Raw genomic sequence first — 16808 nt, forward strand, 5'->3', positions numbered from 1 at the left:
GAAAGCAAGTTTTTTTTTGCCTGGTCACAGACAGCTGATGTGTTGTGCACAAGCGGAGGGAAAAGTTGAGCGGGGAAGAGCGCGTAAATTATATAACGATCTGGTTTCTATGAAAGTGAACGGTGTTTGTGTGTGATCAGGGGTGTATTCATTCTGCTGCTTCTTTTTTAATTTAATTTAATTTGACCCCCTTTTCTCTCCAATTTTGTGGTATCCAATTGGTAGTAGCTACTATTGTTGAAAAGCTTTTCTTAACTTCTTTGCGCACCCATCCCGTTAGTGGGATCATTTTCGTCAACATCCGCTGAATTGCAGAGCGCCAAATTCAAATTAAATTACTAAAAATATTACATTTTCATGAAATCACAAGTGCAATATAGCAAAACACAGCTTAGCTTGTTAATCCACCTGGTGTGTCAGATTTCAAAAAAGCTTTACAGCAAAAGCTATCCAAGCGTTTATGTTAGGACATCTCTCTCAGCAGACAAAACATTACAAACAGCTAGCAGCAAAGTAGATTGGTCACGAAAGTCAGAAAAGCAATAAAAATGAATCGCTTACCTTTGATAATCTTCGGATGTTTGCACTCACGAGACTCCCAGTTACACAATAAATGTTCCTTTTGTTCGATAAAGATTATTTTTATATCCAAAAACCTCCATTTGGTTGGCGCGTTTTGTTCAGAAATCAGGTCGTGACGGGCAGACGAAAATTCCAAATAGTATCCGTAAAGTTCGTAGAAACATGTCAACGTTTTTTTATAATCAATCCTCAGGTTGTTTTTACAATAAGTAATCGATAATATTTCAACCGGACTGTAGCTTTTTCAATAGGAGAGAGAGAAAATGTCTGCTCCAAGCTGAAGCGCAAGCAAAACTGCCATCCACTGACGCGATGTGATCGTTCTCGCTCATTTTTCAGAATAAAAGCCTGAAACTATGTCTAAATACTGTTTACAGCATGTGGAAGCCATAGAGAATTTAAATGGAGGGAAAGCATGCAAAGGAACAGGGAGATTAGTTTCTCTTAGGCACTTCCTTGTTGGATTTTCCTCAGGTTTTCACCTGCAATATCAGTTCTGTTATACTCACAGACAATATTTTGACAGTTTTGGAAACTTTAGAGTGTTTTCTATCCTAATCTGACAATTATATGCATGTTCTAGATTCTGGGCCTGAGAAATAGGCAGTTTCATTTGGGTACGTTTTTCATCCAAAAATCTAAATACTGTCCCCTACACTCAACAGGTTAAACAGAAGCCAAAGGAAGGAAACTGGGATAAACATACCATACTGCGACTTGTATGCTCTAGTCGGCTGGCCCTCGCTACATATTCGTCGCCAGACCCACTGGCTCCAGGTCATCTACAAGGCCATGCTAGGTAAAGCTCCGCCTTATCTCAGTTCACTGGTCACGATGGCAACACCCATCCGTAGCACGCGCTCCAGCAGGTGTATCTCACTGATCATCCCTAAAGCCAACACCTCATTCGGCCGCCTTTCGTTCCAGTACTCTGCTATCTGTGACTGGAACGAATTGCAAAAATCGCTGTAGTTGGAGACTTTTATCTCCCTCACCAACTTCAAACATCAGCTATCTGAGCAGCTAACCGATCGCCGCAGCTGTACATAATCTATTGGTAAATAGCCCACCCATTTTCACCTACCTCATCCCCAATTTTTATTTATTTACTTTTCTGCTCTTTTGCACACCAATATCTCTACCTGTACATGATCATCTGATCATTTATCACTCCAGTGTTAATCTGCAATACCTACCTCCTCATGCCTTTTGCACACATTGTATATAGACTCCCCCTTTTTTTCTACTGTGTTATTGACTTGTTAATTGTTTACTCCATGTCTAACTCTGTGTTGTCTGTTCACACTGCTATGCTTTATCTTGGCCAGGTCGCAGTTGCAAATGAGAACTTGTTCTCAACTAGCCTACCTGGTTAAATAAAGTTGAAATAAAAAAAATAAAAAAATAAGAAACTCTCGTTTGCAACTGTTGGACTAATGATTACACCCTATATCAGCTAGATGCAGGCAAGATTATGCAGGTAAGATCGTGCAAGGTGGTATTGTCAGTCACCTTGATTACTCAAATTTCTCTCGACCTGTGGACCTACGTTGTAAACATTAGGTTGTACCAACCTCACGATGGGTATAGGGAAAATTAGATTATTATGTAGTAGCCTGAACCTATCAATGTTACATTGAGCTGGGTAAATGGAATATGAATGACAGTCATCCAATATGCTGTAATAGAAATATGGCCATCATTTATCTTTATCATCCTCCCTCATCATGAACGGCACCGACCGTCACTACTTTCTGGGTAAGTCTCTAAGAGCTTTGGACACCTGGATTGTACAATAGTTGCACATTATTCTTGTTAAAATTCTTCAAGCTCTGTCAAATTGGTTGTTAACCAATGCTAGATAGCCATTTTCAATGCTTGCCATAGATTTTCCAGCCGATTTAAGTAAAAACTGTAACTACGCCACTCAGGAACATTGAAAATCATCTTGGTAAGCAACTCCAGTGTACAAACATTAGGAAAAATCCAGGAGAAAAGTTTGATCCCTTATTGGTATCACCTTATTGGTATCACCTGTTAAATCCACTTAAAATCAGTGTAGATGAAGGGGAGGAGACAGGTTAAAAGAAGGATTTTTAAGCCTTGAAACAATTGAGGCATTGATTGTGTATGTGTGTCATTCAGAGGTTGAATGGGCAAGACAAAATATTTAAGTGCCTTTGAACGGGGTATGGTAGTAAGTGCCAGGCACACCGGTTTCTGTTAAGAACTGTATTGCTGCTGAGTTTCTCGTGTGTATCAAAAATTGGTGCCAGGAGAGCCAGTAGGAGTCAATCTATCCTCTGGTCTAAAAATACACAGCACCAGAAAATGTTTGGACACACCTACTCATTGAAGGGTTTTTCTTTGTTTTGACTATTTTCTACATTGTAGAATAACAACAAAGGCATCAAAACTATGAAATAACACATATGGAATCATGCAGTAACCAAAGAAGTTGTGGCTGCTTTTCCTTCACTCTGCGGTCCAACTCATCCAAAACCATCTCAATTGGGTTGAGATCAGGTGATTCTGGAGGCCAGATCATTTGATGCAGCACTCCATCACTCTCCTTGGTCAAATAGCCCTTACACAGCCTGGAGGTGTGTTTTCGGTCATTGTCCTGTGAAAAGCAAATGATAGTCCCACTAAGCGCAAACCAGATAGAATGGCGTAGAGCTGCAGAATGCTGTGGTAGCCATGCTGGTTAACCTCTTATGGCTGCATCCCTTGTTCTGAAGACATACCCTAATCTAACAGCCTGTAGCTCAGCCCCAGAGGCAAGGATATGCATATTCTTGGTATCATTTGAATGGAAACATTCTGAAGTCTGTGGAAATGTTAATTGAATGTAGGAGAATATAACACAGCAGATCTGGTGGAAGAAAAGAGAAAGAAAGAGCATACGTTTTCTGTTTTTATTGTTGTAGCCTCATCTTTCACATGTACTAGAATAGCCACACAGTCAGATAGGATGCTGGAGATAATTTTGATGGATATCACAAGATGGCAACTGTAGGTGTGCAAAGTTTCAGACTGATAACTTCAGGAATGGGTGAGCTACATGACATTTAGCATGAAGTCACCCAAGTGTCCCACACAAGTTGCCCAAATGTACCCAAGTGGCCGAATTGGTGAAATTACCTATAACTATATACAACAGTGCAAATAACTATATACAACATATCAAAAAGCAATTCTAACACACACAAAAAAAATATTAGAAAATAAATAAATAAATAAAAAACAGTACACCCTTTGGAAGTCCTCTACACAATATTTTGCTGCCTGTGACATGTCCCATAGCAGTCTCTTTCTGATGTAAAGCAGAGGAAAACTGAACAAGTGGTGCAGGTCATGCGACACAGAACACAACGACGCCTCCATGCTGTGCCCTTTTGGCCCTGAGGCACAGTCATGCCTGCAGTAATGAACTGTGGCATATGAACACCACTGGAGGCAGGAGTAGAGGGGGCAGAGGTAGAGCAGGCAGCTTGGCACCGGGGGCTCCCAGTCGGAGTCGCTATCACTGTGAAAGAAAACATTAAAAAAAATATTTGTATTGTATGAGCCTTTTATCATCACATAAAATAAACATATATGTATTGTATAGAGCAGAGGGAACAGTCACTAAGGTGAAGTGCTGTTCCATTCAACTCCGGCCATTGTGGGCCTGCCCTCCCCTGAACTGCACCCACTGGCTATTTCATATGGAAATGGAGAGGAGTAGCAGTGGCCATGTGTGTGTTTGCAGTTCTACTCCATTCCATTTGAATAAAAAAATGTAAAATATATATATCTGACATGGAATACACACACACATACACACACACATATATACACACACACCCAAACCAACCAACACACACACACACACACACACACACACACACACACACACACACACACACACATATATATATATACAGTATATTTTTTTGTGCAAAAAAAAACAACAAAAACAAAATATATATATATATTTCATAAAATGGCATTAGCACTTACCCGTCCAGAAGTACATCCTGTCCTTGCAGAAACAGCTCCCCAGCTTCTGTTTGAATCATAACACTCAAAGAAAACAAAAAATCTGTCTCACTTTCACTTTTTCACTTTAGACTTTGACTTTGCTTTTCCTGATTTATTTGTCATGATGTTTTCAATGAAATCGTTGAAAATACAACTTTCCAAAATACTGCTGCACGTAACAAGCGTCACAGCAACTCCTCTGATAGTCAAGGAGAGAATGGAGTTCGTTACGCGTGCATTTACAAACAAGGAATGGTGGTCCAACCCAAAACCATTATATACTGGCGTTTACCTCAGCTCATTGGCTATCTACCCAGCTAAATTTCAAGAAGATCAGTGGTCATTGGGCGGAAATACAGTCAATCAACGAAGCTTCGCTAAAATTATTGGTGCGCAAGGTAGTCATTGCTCGTTGTCTTCAAATCAGTTCACTTCGGTCAATACTCCCCGCAAAAAAAACAATGACGTTTGGCTGTGTTTCAAACATCCAGAGGAATGCACTAAAACCAACCATGACTAGATAAACAATTGTTTACCGTGTATAATTACGTTGAATGCTCCATAAAAAAATTATAGAGATGGAATTCACGGCACAAACGGCTTACAAAATGTTTTGATTTAGGCTATAAAAATTGTTTTTTTTCAAAGAAAACGGCACTTCATTTGATCACTGGGACCCTCAGGAAGAGAAATAAGAGCAGGATCAGAATGTAAGCCATAATTTCACCTTCAGATGTGTATGTGTAAAAACTGTCATGGCGGAAAATGATTTTGTTGTTGATTGCTCTTCTCAAACAAAAGCATGGTATTTGTTCTCTGTAATAGCTATTTTAAGTGTGCCTTGAATTCTAAATACATCACAGACAGTGTCACCAGCAAAGCACCCCACACCATCACACCTCCTCCTCCATGCTTCACGGTGGGAACGATACATGCGGAGATCATCCATTCACCTTCTCTGTGTCTCAGAAAGACACGGCGGTTGAAACCATAAATCTCAAATTTGGACTCATCAGACCAAAGGACAGATTTCCACTGGTCTAATGTCCATGGCTCGTGTATCTTGGCCCAGGCAAGTCTCTTCATCTTATTGGTGTCCTTTAGTAGTTGTTTCTTTGCATCAATACGACCATGAAGGCCTGATTCACGCAGTCTCCTCTGAACAGTTGATGTTGAGATGTGTCTGTTACTTGAACTCTGAATCATTTATTTGGGCTACAATTTCTGAGGCTGGTAGCTCTAATTAACTTATCCCATGCAGCAGAAGTAACTCTGGGTCTTCCTTTCCTGTGGCGGTCCTCATTAGAACCGGTTTCATCATAGCGCTTGATGGTTTTTGCGACTGCACACACTTTCAAAGTTCTTGAGTGACAGACCTTCATGTCTTAAAGTAATGATGGACTGTCGTTTCTCTTTGCTTATTTAAGCTGTTCTTGCCATAATATGGACTTGGTATTTTACCAAATAGGGCTATCCTCTTTATACCACCCCTACCTTGTCACACCACAACTGATTGCCTCAAACACATTAAGAAGGAAAGAAATAATTCAAATGAACTTTTAACAAGGCACACCTGTTAATTAAAATGCATTTCAGGTGACTACCTCATGAAGCTGGTTGAGAGAATGCCAAGAGTGTGCAAAGCTGTCATCAAGGCAAAGAGTGGCTACTAAAAAATAAAATAGTTGGTTACAGTTGGTTACTGTCACGCCCTGACCTTAGAGAGACATTTTATTTCTCTATTTGGTTAGGTCAGGGTGTGATGTGGGGTGGGCATTCTATGTATTGTTTTCTATGTTTCTTTATTTATATGTTTTGGCTGTGTATCTTTGTCGATCAGGGACAGCTGTCTATCGTTGTCTCTGATTGGGAATCATACTTAGGTAGCCCTTTTTCCCTCCTTTCAGTGTGGGTAGTTGTCTTTATTAGGAGCACTATAACCTTTATAAGCGTCACGGTCGTTTTTGTTATTTCTTGTTTTGTTGGTGACATTTTAACAAATAAAGAAAATGTACGCTCACCATGCTGCACCTTGGTCTCATTCCGACGACGGCCGTGACAGGTTACTACATGATTCCATATGTGTTATTACATAGTTTTGATGTCTTCACTATTACTCTACAATGAAGAAAATAGTACACCTTATTTTTTAAAACTTGAACGAGTAGGTGTGTCCAAACTTTTTACTGGTACTGTATATCCCAATGCCCCAGGGCAGTGGTTGTGGACATTGTCCTGTGTAGGGTGCAGTCTTTCGGATGGAATGTTAAACGAGTGTCCTGACTCTCTGTGTCCATTAAAGCTCCCAATTGCACTTATGGTAAGAATAGGGGTGTTAACAACGGTATCCTGGCTAAATTCTCAATCTGGTCCTCTTACCATCATGTCCACCTAATCATCCCAGCTGCCATTTGGCTCATTCATCCCCCCTCCATTCCCCTGTAACTATTCCCCAAGTCATTGATGTAAATGAGAATGTGTTCTCAGTCACCTGGTAAAATAAGGGTAAAAGGGTATGGGTCTTTATTGATTAATTGTCTGGCTTCTTTGCCTTTGAGACTGGCCAACTTGTCCCTCAAGTACTCTACTTGGTACATGAGTAGGTCATGATTAAGAACAGTCCGCTCAGTGACATCTGTGATCCTTCTATGAACTCGGTTTCATCACCAGACCTAGCCTATTTCATTCTACAGAACCTCTCAATCTGGCCTCAAAGTGCTCCTCAACCCGCCTACCAGAAGTGCCAAGTAACGGCGCTCTCATCTGCGGTTTCTTTGTGAGTTCACAGTAAGCTGCCAGGCTGTGGTGTGAAGCCACCCGAAGAGAACATCAGGAACGATCTGTACCACTCCTCAACCAAATCTGCCTTCCACATTGTTCAGAGCCGGGAACAACCTGATTTTACACAGCAGATTAAACACTGAATCGGATATGGGGAATAATATTCCCGCTGTTCCCTGCATTGCAGAGATGTTTTGGAGATTGTGCAGGTATAGCGAAAAGTGTTTTAATAAAGATAAAGAAATGGGGATTTAAAGAGTTCATACTTGGTAGGTGAAAACTCCCGCACCTCTACCAAAACATTCAAACTATATTCCAAAACCAATGATCCTTTGACGACGTGAAGTAAAAAAACAAGACCCCCTTCAGAAAGAAAAAAACACTACATTTGGATTTATTCAGAAAAAGGCCAAAGGTGCATGTAATAAGAGAGTCAACTACTTGGTAGGTGAAAACTTCAGCCTATACCTCATGTGACACGTTCACATTAAATTATGTACCAACCCACTCATAAGGAAATGATACCTTGGTACAGAAAGAACTCCTCAACCAAACAGCCTACATATTATGAGTCTATGCCCTTAAAACACATAGGCCTGTGTGTCATCTCTAACACACGTATAATTAGAGGCAGGTATGTCTTATTTCTCAGACTGAGACAGCCCGTTGACTGTGCAGTGAGGAAAACAGATTTTTAAGACTCTAATCAGATAATAATGATTATTTCACTCATATGATGACTAAGGAAGATAAGTGGGAGTCATATTCTATGTGTCAAGAACATTTTTAGGAAATGAGACATGAGATAATTGGCCCATAATTGGGCTCAATCAGTATTACTTTCTAACAGGCTTTTACTAGGACGTTTTACTGAAGATGTCCACTGTCAGACCAAGTGGCCTATGGGAGTAAACCAGATCTTGCTGCAACCAGAAAGTAATACAGGTGGGTGTATAGTTATTGTAGTTATTGTCACTCTTTGGTACACAGTGGTCTGACATTTCTCTGTCTATGTCTGGCTGTACATGCAGGTGTTATGCAAGAGGGGCAGCTGGGTTTTAAAACATTAAGGATGCAGCTGTGGAAGAAAAAGGAAGAGCATCTTCACCTATAATAAACATTTAATTGAAAGGACGTGTTGTGAATGTGGCCGAGGATGGCTGTGCCCTCCTGCATAATGCTGCCTCCATTAGCAATAAAAAAGATGAGGAGCAGAGCGCTTTCTCAGTCCTCTCCACTCAGCACGGAGAGCACTCGAGGAGGAGAGTGGTTAACAAACACACACACAAACCCACACACACTGCTTTTCATTCACAAAAGCCTTTGCACGTACAGACTATACAGACTACAGACTATATTTATATTTTTGCATTATCATGTGAAGTGTACAACAACTTCAAACTTAAACTATGAATGACACTAACATTAATATTCCCACTGTAGACCTATCTGTAATACTGAAAAAACATTCCACAATCACATCATTAATGTTTGCTGCCTACGACAGTTACTGAATATTTAAGAGCTGCAGTTAAGTTGACATCTAAAACGGTTAAGGTAAGAGTTAGGTAGGTGTAAAGGTAGGGGTTAAAGTTAAGGGAAAGGAAAGGAAAGAGGAAGGGGGATACCTAGTCAGTTGTACAACAATTCCTTCAACTGAAATGTGTCTTTCCACATTTAGGTTAGGGTAGGGACGTCCCAAGGATTCCGGATAGCACTAACCTTTATTTCCCACAATTTTAACTGACTTGTTTTACGGACTGATTCTACTTCAGCCTGTTGAGCTATGATGCCCCCCTACATTGGACAAACAGACTGGCAGGGTAAGTTATCCCTTCATCAATGGTGAGAGCACGTACAGGGTCTTGACGTGGGTCCTCTGAGGGGATTACGTTAAACTCCAGAGGCCGGTGGGACTGGTAAGTGACGTGAACACTTGTCTGTGTGTGTACATCCAGGCATGGAGCAGTTCCTGGTTCGAGGCCCAGCGAGGTGCTACGGTGGGGGCAGAGATGAGAATCTGTTGGAGAAACTGGAGTCCTCCGCGACCTGGGCAGAAAGCTAAGGTTGTGACTGTAATCGCGTCGTCTGAAAAATAAACCCTCTGCTCTGGCCAGTGCAGACAGCATCCCTATAGAAAAGAATCACTGCATAGAGCCAGTGTTAGAACGATAAACTCTATGTTGACTCTGGTGTCACCAGAAGAGAGGACCAGTGAGCCAAGCACAGGATAGACAAGGCTGGTGTCTTCACTTCAGAGGGGTACAGACAAGGGGACACATACATGAGACAACAGACAAGTGACAAAAAAAATACACTACAAATGTTTCCTGTAGGCTGGATTGTGGTGTTGTTGTGCTGATTGTATTGTATGTTTTTAAAATGTTGTATTGATTGCTGCTGCCTTCTTGGCCAGGTCTCCCTTGGAAAAAAACTGTTTCAATGGGATGTACCTGGTTAAATAAAGGTTAAATAATATTATACCTATCTCCCCATCCTTCAACAAGCGACTGCTTGAGTACACTTAGTGGCCAGATACAGTATGAACTGCCATACGCTGCCTATACCAGCTGTGTTGACATCACTAGAGATTCGCAAAATGATTTTCGTTTGCTAAGGACTTCAGTTGCTCAGGAGGGAAAAGTGCTCTGTAGTGTAAAATAGTACTATTAGCCAGCCAATTTACATTTATGTAAATGTGCGGGTCATGAGTTTCTGCTAAGAGTAAAATATTGAGCAGTGAAAATAGGACATTCATCTTGTCTACACAACCTTCTGGAGAGTGAATATTGAGAAAAAACTTTTCCTGAAAGCACACGCAAGATTGATGATATGCAAGTCCAACTAAATTGGATTCTTTCCCAGGCTTTTTATTTCTTTCACAAAAGGTGTCTTGTTAAACTTTTTTTCAAAGTCTTGCAGAGATGAATTTGCTTCTGATGTGGAGAAGAGTGGGATAACAAAAGACTGTCAATGAAGTCCTTTTCCTCTCTAGACTGAGACTACCCCCTCTGACACTTGGGCCTGGGTAGGAATAAGAGCAGAGAGATGCTGTGTACTTATACTTCTCATTAACTGCATAGAAAGTTCTAAGAAAACTCCTGGAAGAGGCAGAGGGGAGTGAGAGGGGTTAGTTAGCAAAACATTGCCTAAGTATACAATGCTAGAGCTGAAGACACTCAAGTTCACTCCATCTTTGTTTCATGCACACTCGCTCACACACAGTCATTGATGTACACTCCCTCCCTCTAAAATCTACAAGACTTCCAGACTTGTTTGTTTATAGTAGTAAGCAGATGCTCCACATCCCTTAACTGTGAACACACACACACACACACACACACACACACACACACACACACACACACACACACACACACACACACACACACACACACACACACACACACACACACACACACACACACACACACACACACACACACACACACACACACAATGTCCTGTTTTGATGCAGGACCCGGGTGGAAAACAATGCTGCAGTCTAAACGGGCCAGTGGTATTTGTGTTGGTGGCTGTGAATGGGATGTTACAATCAGGCCAGGAACAAAGGCTTGGAATGAAGGAGCCCAGAGCCCAGGCTCACTCCCACACAGCTCTGGAGCAGGTCCAACAACATACCACCTTTATCTACCGGACCACTGATCAGATTTGCAGTGAAGTAAAATATTAAATCATTTTATGTAAATAGCAGGAACACCTATGATAAATCTCTTTATACAACCATATTGCATCATCTCTTATGGAGCACAGCCAACGCATACACGTGGCTCTGTTTACTTCAAATGCCCAAAGAATTGAGGCTGTTCTGAGGGCAGGGGGGGGGGGTGCAACTCAATATTAGGAAGGTGTTCCTCAAAATGCACACTACCGTGCTCCGAGCATGCAAATTGGAGTTTGGGAGGCTCGGAATATGAGTCCAAATCAAAGTATGCGAAATGGAGTATGTAGGCCACTGTTCGAATGCATACTTTGTTTGTACATACTTTGAAGCATGCATCGATGCAAGCGTCAACAGAAAGTATGCAAAGAAATATGGCTTAACCACGTAAAACAATTACGCACATTTTCATGAAATCAATGGTAGCCATTATTTGAGCTGAAGCGAGAGAAAATACACTCAGACTTCAGAATGAAATGTTGCCTATTCACATATCACATGTTGCCAGACTACAATATTTTAGCTTGATATGTTAATATATACATACTGTGTTCATTTTGGCATGGTTACCTGCCTACAATACCCACTGTAGGTCGCAAGCCCATAGTAAATCAATAGAGATAACTGGCTAGCTACTACTATTCCCTAGTGAGATAGCTAGCTAGCTAACAATTATTTGTGGCTAACTACCCACGAAGAATTGACATCTACCTTGGATAACATTGGTTTTAGGTCATTTTTGCCTGTTATACTATCTGGTTAGCGACATTAATACGATTCACATATAGCTAGCTGATAGTTATGAAATAAAAATGTTTGCTTTGTGTATATCTTGTTTTTTCTCCATTGTTGCCATTGTCCTGGCTGGAAGAAGGTTCAGTGAATGGGGAGATGCGGCAGAGGTCATACAGTAGAGGGAGTGGGAGTGCTTCTCAAATGTAATGTTTTATGCGTTCTTCACACTCTCGTCCTCACAAGAACGTACTGAAGAGAATGTCCTCGGAGAATGCACTTGGAGCATGAGTGTGTGGAGCACGGCAATATGCATAGAGAAACACCCTCAGTGTACACTATACACTGCATTAGGTACTGGTGAGCCTCTCCCTACTCTGTATTATACTTTTGTGTGTGGGTTCCAGGGCCATTGACACACACTGCCTCCCTCCCTCCAGCCCAAGATACAGGGGGAGAAGGGAGGATGTTCAGAGTGGAATCACACATTAAATCATCTTATTGGATGAAATTCACAGCACTGTGTTCTGGGAGCCTGCTTCTCCTTAGGCAGCATCCATCAATGCTTTTATCAGTTTGTCTCAGACATTTTAACACTACTTTCTTTAAAAATATATTTTTGTAATTTAGCAGACACTCTTATCCAGAGCGACTGACAGGAGAAATTAGGGTTAAGTGCCTTGCTCAAGGGCACATTGACAGATTCTGTCAGTTACTGGCCCAACACTCTTAAATCGCTAGGCTTCCTGCCCCCAATGATTTTCTAACGCCTTACTTCACTCACATAATAACGGTAAATGGGGCATTCTATAGAGAACACTCACTGACTCAACATACACTGACTAAAGGATGTTTACGGCTATTTACGGGATGTGCCGGTATGCACATTTCTGAAGCGTGATACATCTGTTTTGGTAGGGGGTAAAACAATTGGCTAAGTGCTGTGTATTCCCTCTCCAGCTACAGCGTCTGGAAAGAGGGGAAGTAGGGAGGGAGGGATAGAAGAGATGGAGGGATAGAAGAGATGGAAGAAAGGAGAGCGAGGGAAGGAGAGGGGTAGAAAACAAACCATGAGCTCAGACTATTAGCCGTCTCTAGTACCACCTAGGGGAGATGGTGTCTATGGCATGTTTAAGTTGTTGCCGGCTGGTTTACACAGTGTGAACGAACAGTTAACAGATTTACTCAAGTCAAAGGAGACTAAGCAATATGAGGCGAGTCTGAATCAGTTGTTATGAGACAGATGTATTCTGGCTACATCAGAGTAGTTGAAACCTATTTAGAAAAGCGTTGTGAAACTACCCCAGAGCATGTTGATGATGACAACATTTGTGTAACTATAAATTATAAATACATTTTCTGTTTGATCAAAAACATTGTCTCTCTGTTTGCCTCCTAAGTATTACAAAGGAGTCTGTTTATCTTAGTGCAACTGTTCAAATAGTTGCAAACACACCATTTTATGGCAGAGCTACTTACTGTGGGATTAAGGTGAGAAGATAAATATGATACGGAAAAGTAATTTAGCAGTGGATGTGGACACACACACACACACACACACACACACACACACACACACACACACACACACACACACACACACACACACACACACACACACACACACACACACACACACACACACACACACACACACACAGGGGTGACATTTCAGTAGCAGACTGGGTTTCACTAGGGTTGTTTTGTGTGTTTTTAGATTTTAGACACACACACACACACACACACACACACACACACACACACACACACACACACACACACACACACACACACACACACACACACACACACACACACACACACACACACACACACACACACACACACACACACACAGGGGTGACATTTCAGTAGCAGACTGGGTTTCACTAGGGTTGTTTTGTGTGTTTTTAGATTTTAGACACACACACACACACACACACACACACACACACACACACACACACACACACACACACACACACACACACACACACACACACACACACACACACACACACACACACACACACACACACACACACACACACACACACACACACAAATTGGATTCTTCTGAGAACCATAGGCTCTTGTGGTTTTGCCAAATATGTGATTTGGCATCTTAAATCACAAGATGTGTTTTATACTAATTACCTCTGACTTCATATAAGCCATCTCTCCTCTACAAGGTCTACAGGGTTTCATGGAGCATGCGTTTTGAGCCTGCAGGCAGGCTGATGTGATGAGCTTGGATAAGAGCAGAGGAAAGTGGAGGAGAGGCGTAGAGGATAGGGGAGGGGGAGAGGAGAACACAGCGACAGCCTGCTGGAATGGGAACTGTCCTCCAGTGAACAGAGGCAGCACTGATGAGCACAGGAGCACAGTGCTTCCTGTTGTTGCAGCCTAAAAAACACTGACCTTCAGAATGTCATATCATAAACACACGTTTCCTTTTGCCGCTCACGTCCGTCCCCCTCCCCGACTCCCCCATCTCCAACCTCCTCTCCACACATCTGTCTCTCTCTCTCATCACTTCCCCTTTCCATATGGACAACCCTCGACAGCAGGGCTCTGAGCGAACTTCCTCTCTGCCAACTCCTGTCACTGTCACTTTGGTGGGAACGCACAGCAAGGGAGCACTCAGAACTCAAAAGAGGCCCTGTCAATTTCAGCTTTTAGAGTGCCCCACTTTCAACAGACTAGCATCGACTGACCACAAGAACATATCGACAAGTTCTGCCTCTCTGCCACTCAAAGCAATGCAAGTCAGCGGTTCAGGTCTGCTCTCATGTCTCAAATAGTACTGGGATGTTGTTTGTCACGGTTTAAGAAATAGATTTTAGTGATGGTAAATGGTCTTAGTGTTTTGTGGCAGTGAAACAAATGGTTAAATAACACACTGTGATCCTTTCCAACCCCACGACTCATCATGTTTAATGTGTGCACGCACGCACGTGTGTGTGTGTTGAATACCTGTATACCGGCTGCATCTCTCGGGCGATGCCGATCACAGCTCCGGGAGGGAATCGATCAAACTCCAGAAACAGCTCCCTGATGTTGCTCCTGTACTTCAGATCCAGGTCCAGCTGTACAATGCGCTGCAGATCTGAAACAGAGTTAAAAACATAACTCAGAAAAGAACACTTCTTGATAGCACCTGTTGAGTAGCAGATTATTTTGGCTATACATCATATTGGCTAAGAATATCAGCTATTAGTGCTGAGAGATCAGTGCTTTTTCAAGTCTGTTCCGTTTTGGTTCAATTATGCAAAAATAATTACGGTTTCCGAATTTAAAAAACTATAATTTATTTAATTAAATACACTATGCATTGTGTGTTGAATGCTGTAACACAGAATAAAAAATAAAAGTCCCATGATGGTAGTGACTGCCCATTACTGCCTATCACTTATTAGCAATAATTTATTTACATTACTTTAATAAAATATTTCAGGTGTATATTACATTTGATTAATTTGATGACTTTATTATTTCATTCCTAAGTCATCATCTATATAGAGCTGCTGCCTATGCTGTCTGACAAAATCACTATTTTAGTAGTTTTTCAAAGTAAATAAGGCATTTTATGACAGCTGAATACCAACTATTAATCACTCAGATCCTGTATTTTTTTAGTTCGAGATACCTCACGAAGCAACTGCTCTCTGTCCCTCTCGATCACGCATTCTTCAGTCTCTTTTTGTCACTTTCTTGGACTACTGCGGATTGGGTTTTTGAGCCATCTGTGTACGTGGTCTAGATCATTTTTTTGACTTTCAGATAATTTTTGGGGAGATCCATTGAGAGTGTATCTAGATCATTTTCTTGTACTTTCAAATGACTATTTTACTATTCCACTCGTTAACTGTATTATAAAATATATATGAAACTGTGAGTAACATCTGTAGGTCGAGATGCCAAGACCCAAGGCATGGTTTTCAGATTGACACTGATTGATACTGCTCTGTTGGTCAACTGAGATAAGCACAGTATTGTGTCCATTGCACCTTAAGTATACCCTAACCTTTCACTGCCATGCCAACCAGCAAAACACAGGAAGGTTTAACAATGAACAGATGAGTCTCTCCTGGTAACTGGGGTGACTACAGCTGCATTTACACAGGCAGCCCAAATCTGATCATTTCCACAATAATTGGCAAAAGAGCTGATCTGATTAGTCAAAAGACCAATTATTTAAAAAAATATATATCTGATTGGGCTGCCTGTGTAAACACAGCCTAAGTGTCTATAGAGTGTTAAAAGTACAAGTAATCGCTGCCTAAGTAAAGCAAGACAAACCATGCGATTTCAGTTAACAAGAAACAGTTTTCCAGCTTCTTGATATCAGACAGTGGCATGCACTTTAATCAAACGTGTCTCTGTCCCAATCTCAGAGTTGAGGTCACAATGGAGCTCGGGGCCCCTGGCCTGAAGAGGCCAGACTGCACAGACAATGGGCCTGCATATGGAAAAGGGAAAACAAGTGGCCTAAACTAAGCCTGTTGAAACCAGAACAATGCTGGGCTAGAGTGTGGTCTCCACAGAGGCTTTGGCCAGAGAGATATTTTAGGGCCGGTCCAAACAAGCAGCGGAAACTAAACTCAGCAGAGATGGTCAGCCGTTTTCTCCAACTGCTCTCTGCAGTTGCTAAATACATTTGTGGACTTAAATCAATGATATGTACCCATTGATTCTTGATGAATATAACTTAGAAATGCCTCATGAGCATACTGTCAACTGTTGTACCCCATCAGAACCCAAAATAAGCTTGTTTTATTCCCATGTTTATAAACAAAGAACATGTAAACACACACTGTATAGCCTCAAAACATGGTTAAAACTATAATTTTGATATCATGGATGTTCAGTCCTTGTATCTATAGCTCTATGAATTTGAGAGCTGTTACATTTCTCCAGCCCCATCACAGTTTTTTTTCGCTAAACAGTGGTGGGGAAAACCCTTATTTTTTTCAACTTCGGATTGACTCTTTAAACAAGGCAG

General features: G+C 41.5%; 1 protein-coding gene across 1 annotated transcript in view; it reads right to left on the minus strand.

Annotated features, from left to right (window-relative positions):
- Positions 1–16808, minus strand: part of LOC123998583 (xyloside xylosyltransferase 1-like) — an 81764-nt gene that overhangs the window by 15654 nt on the left and 49302 nt on the right. Inside the window, exon 4 of the mRNA XM_046303563.1 lies at positions 14780–14912. Coding sequence (XP_046159519.1) covers positions 14780–14912 — 133 coding nt within the window. The remainder of the gene's footprint in view (positions 1–14779; positions 14913–16808) is intronic.

The sequence above is a fragment of the Oncorhynchus gorbuscha genome, linkage group LG02 (assembly GCF_021184085.1).
Source record: "Oncorhynchus gorbuscha isolate QuinsamMale2020 ecotype Even-year linkage group LG02, OgorEven_v1.0, whole genome shotgun sequence".
Lineage (NCBI taxonomy): Eukaryota > Metazoa > Chordata > Actinopteri > Salmoniformes > Salmonidae > Oncorhynchus > Oncorhynchus gorbuscha.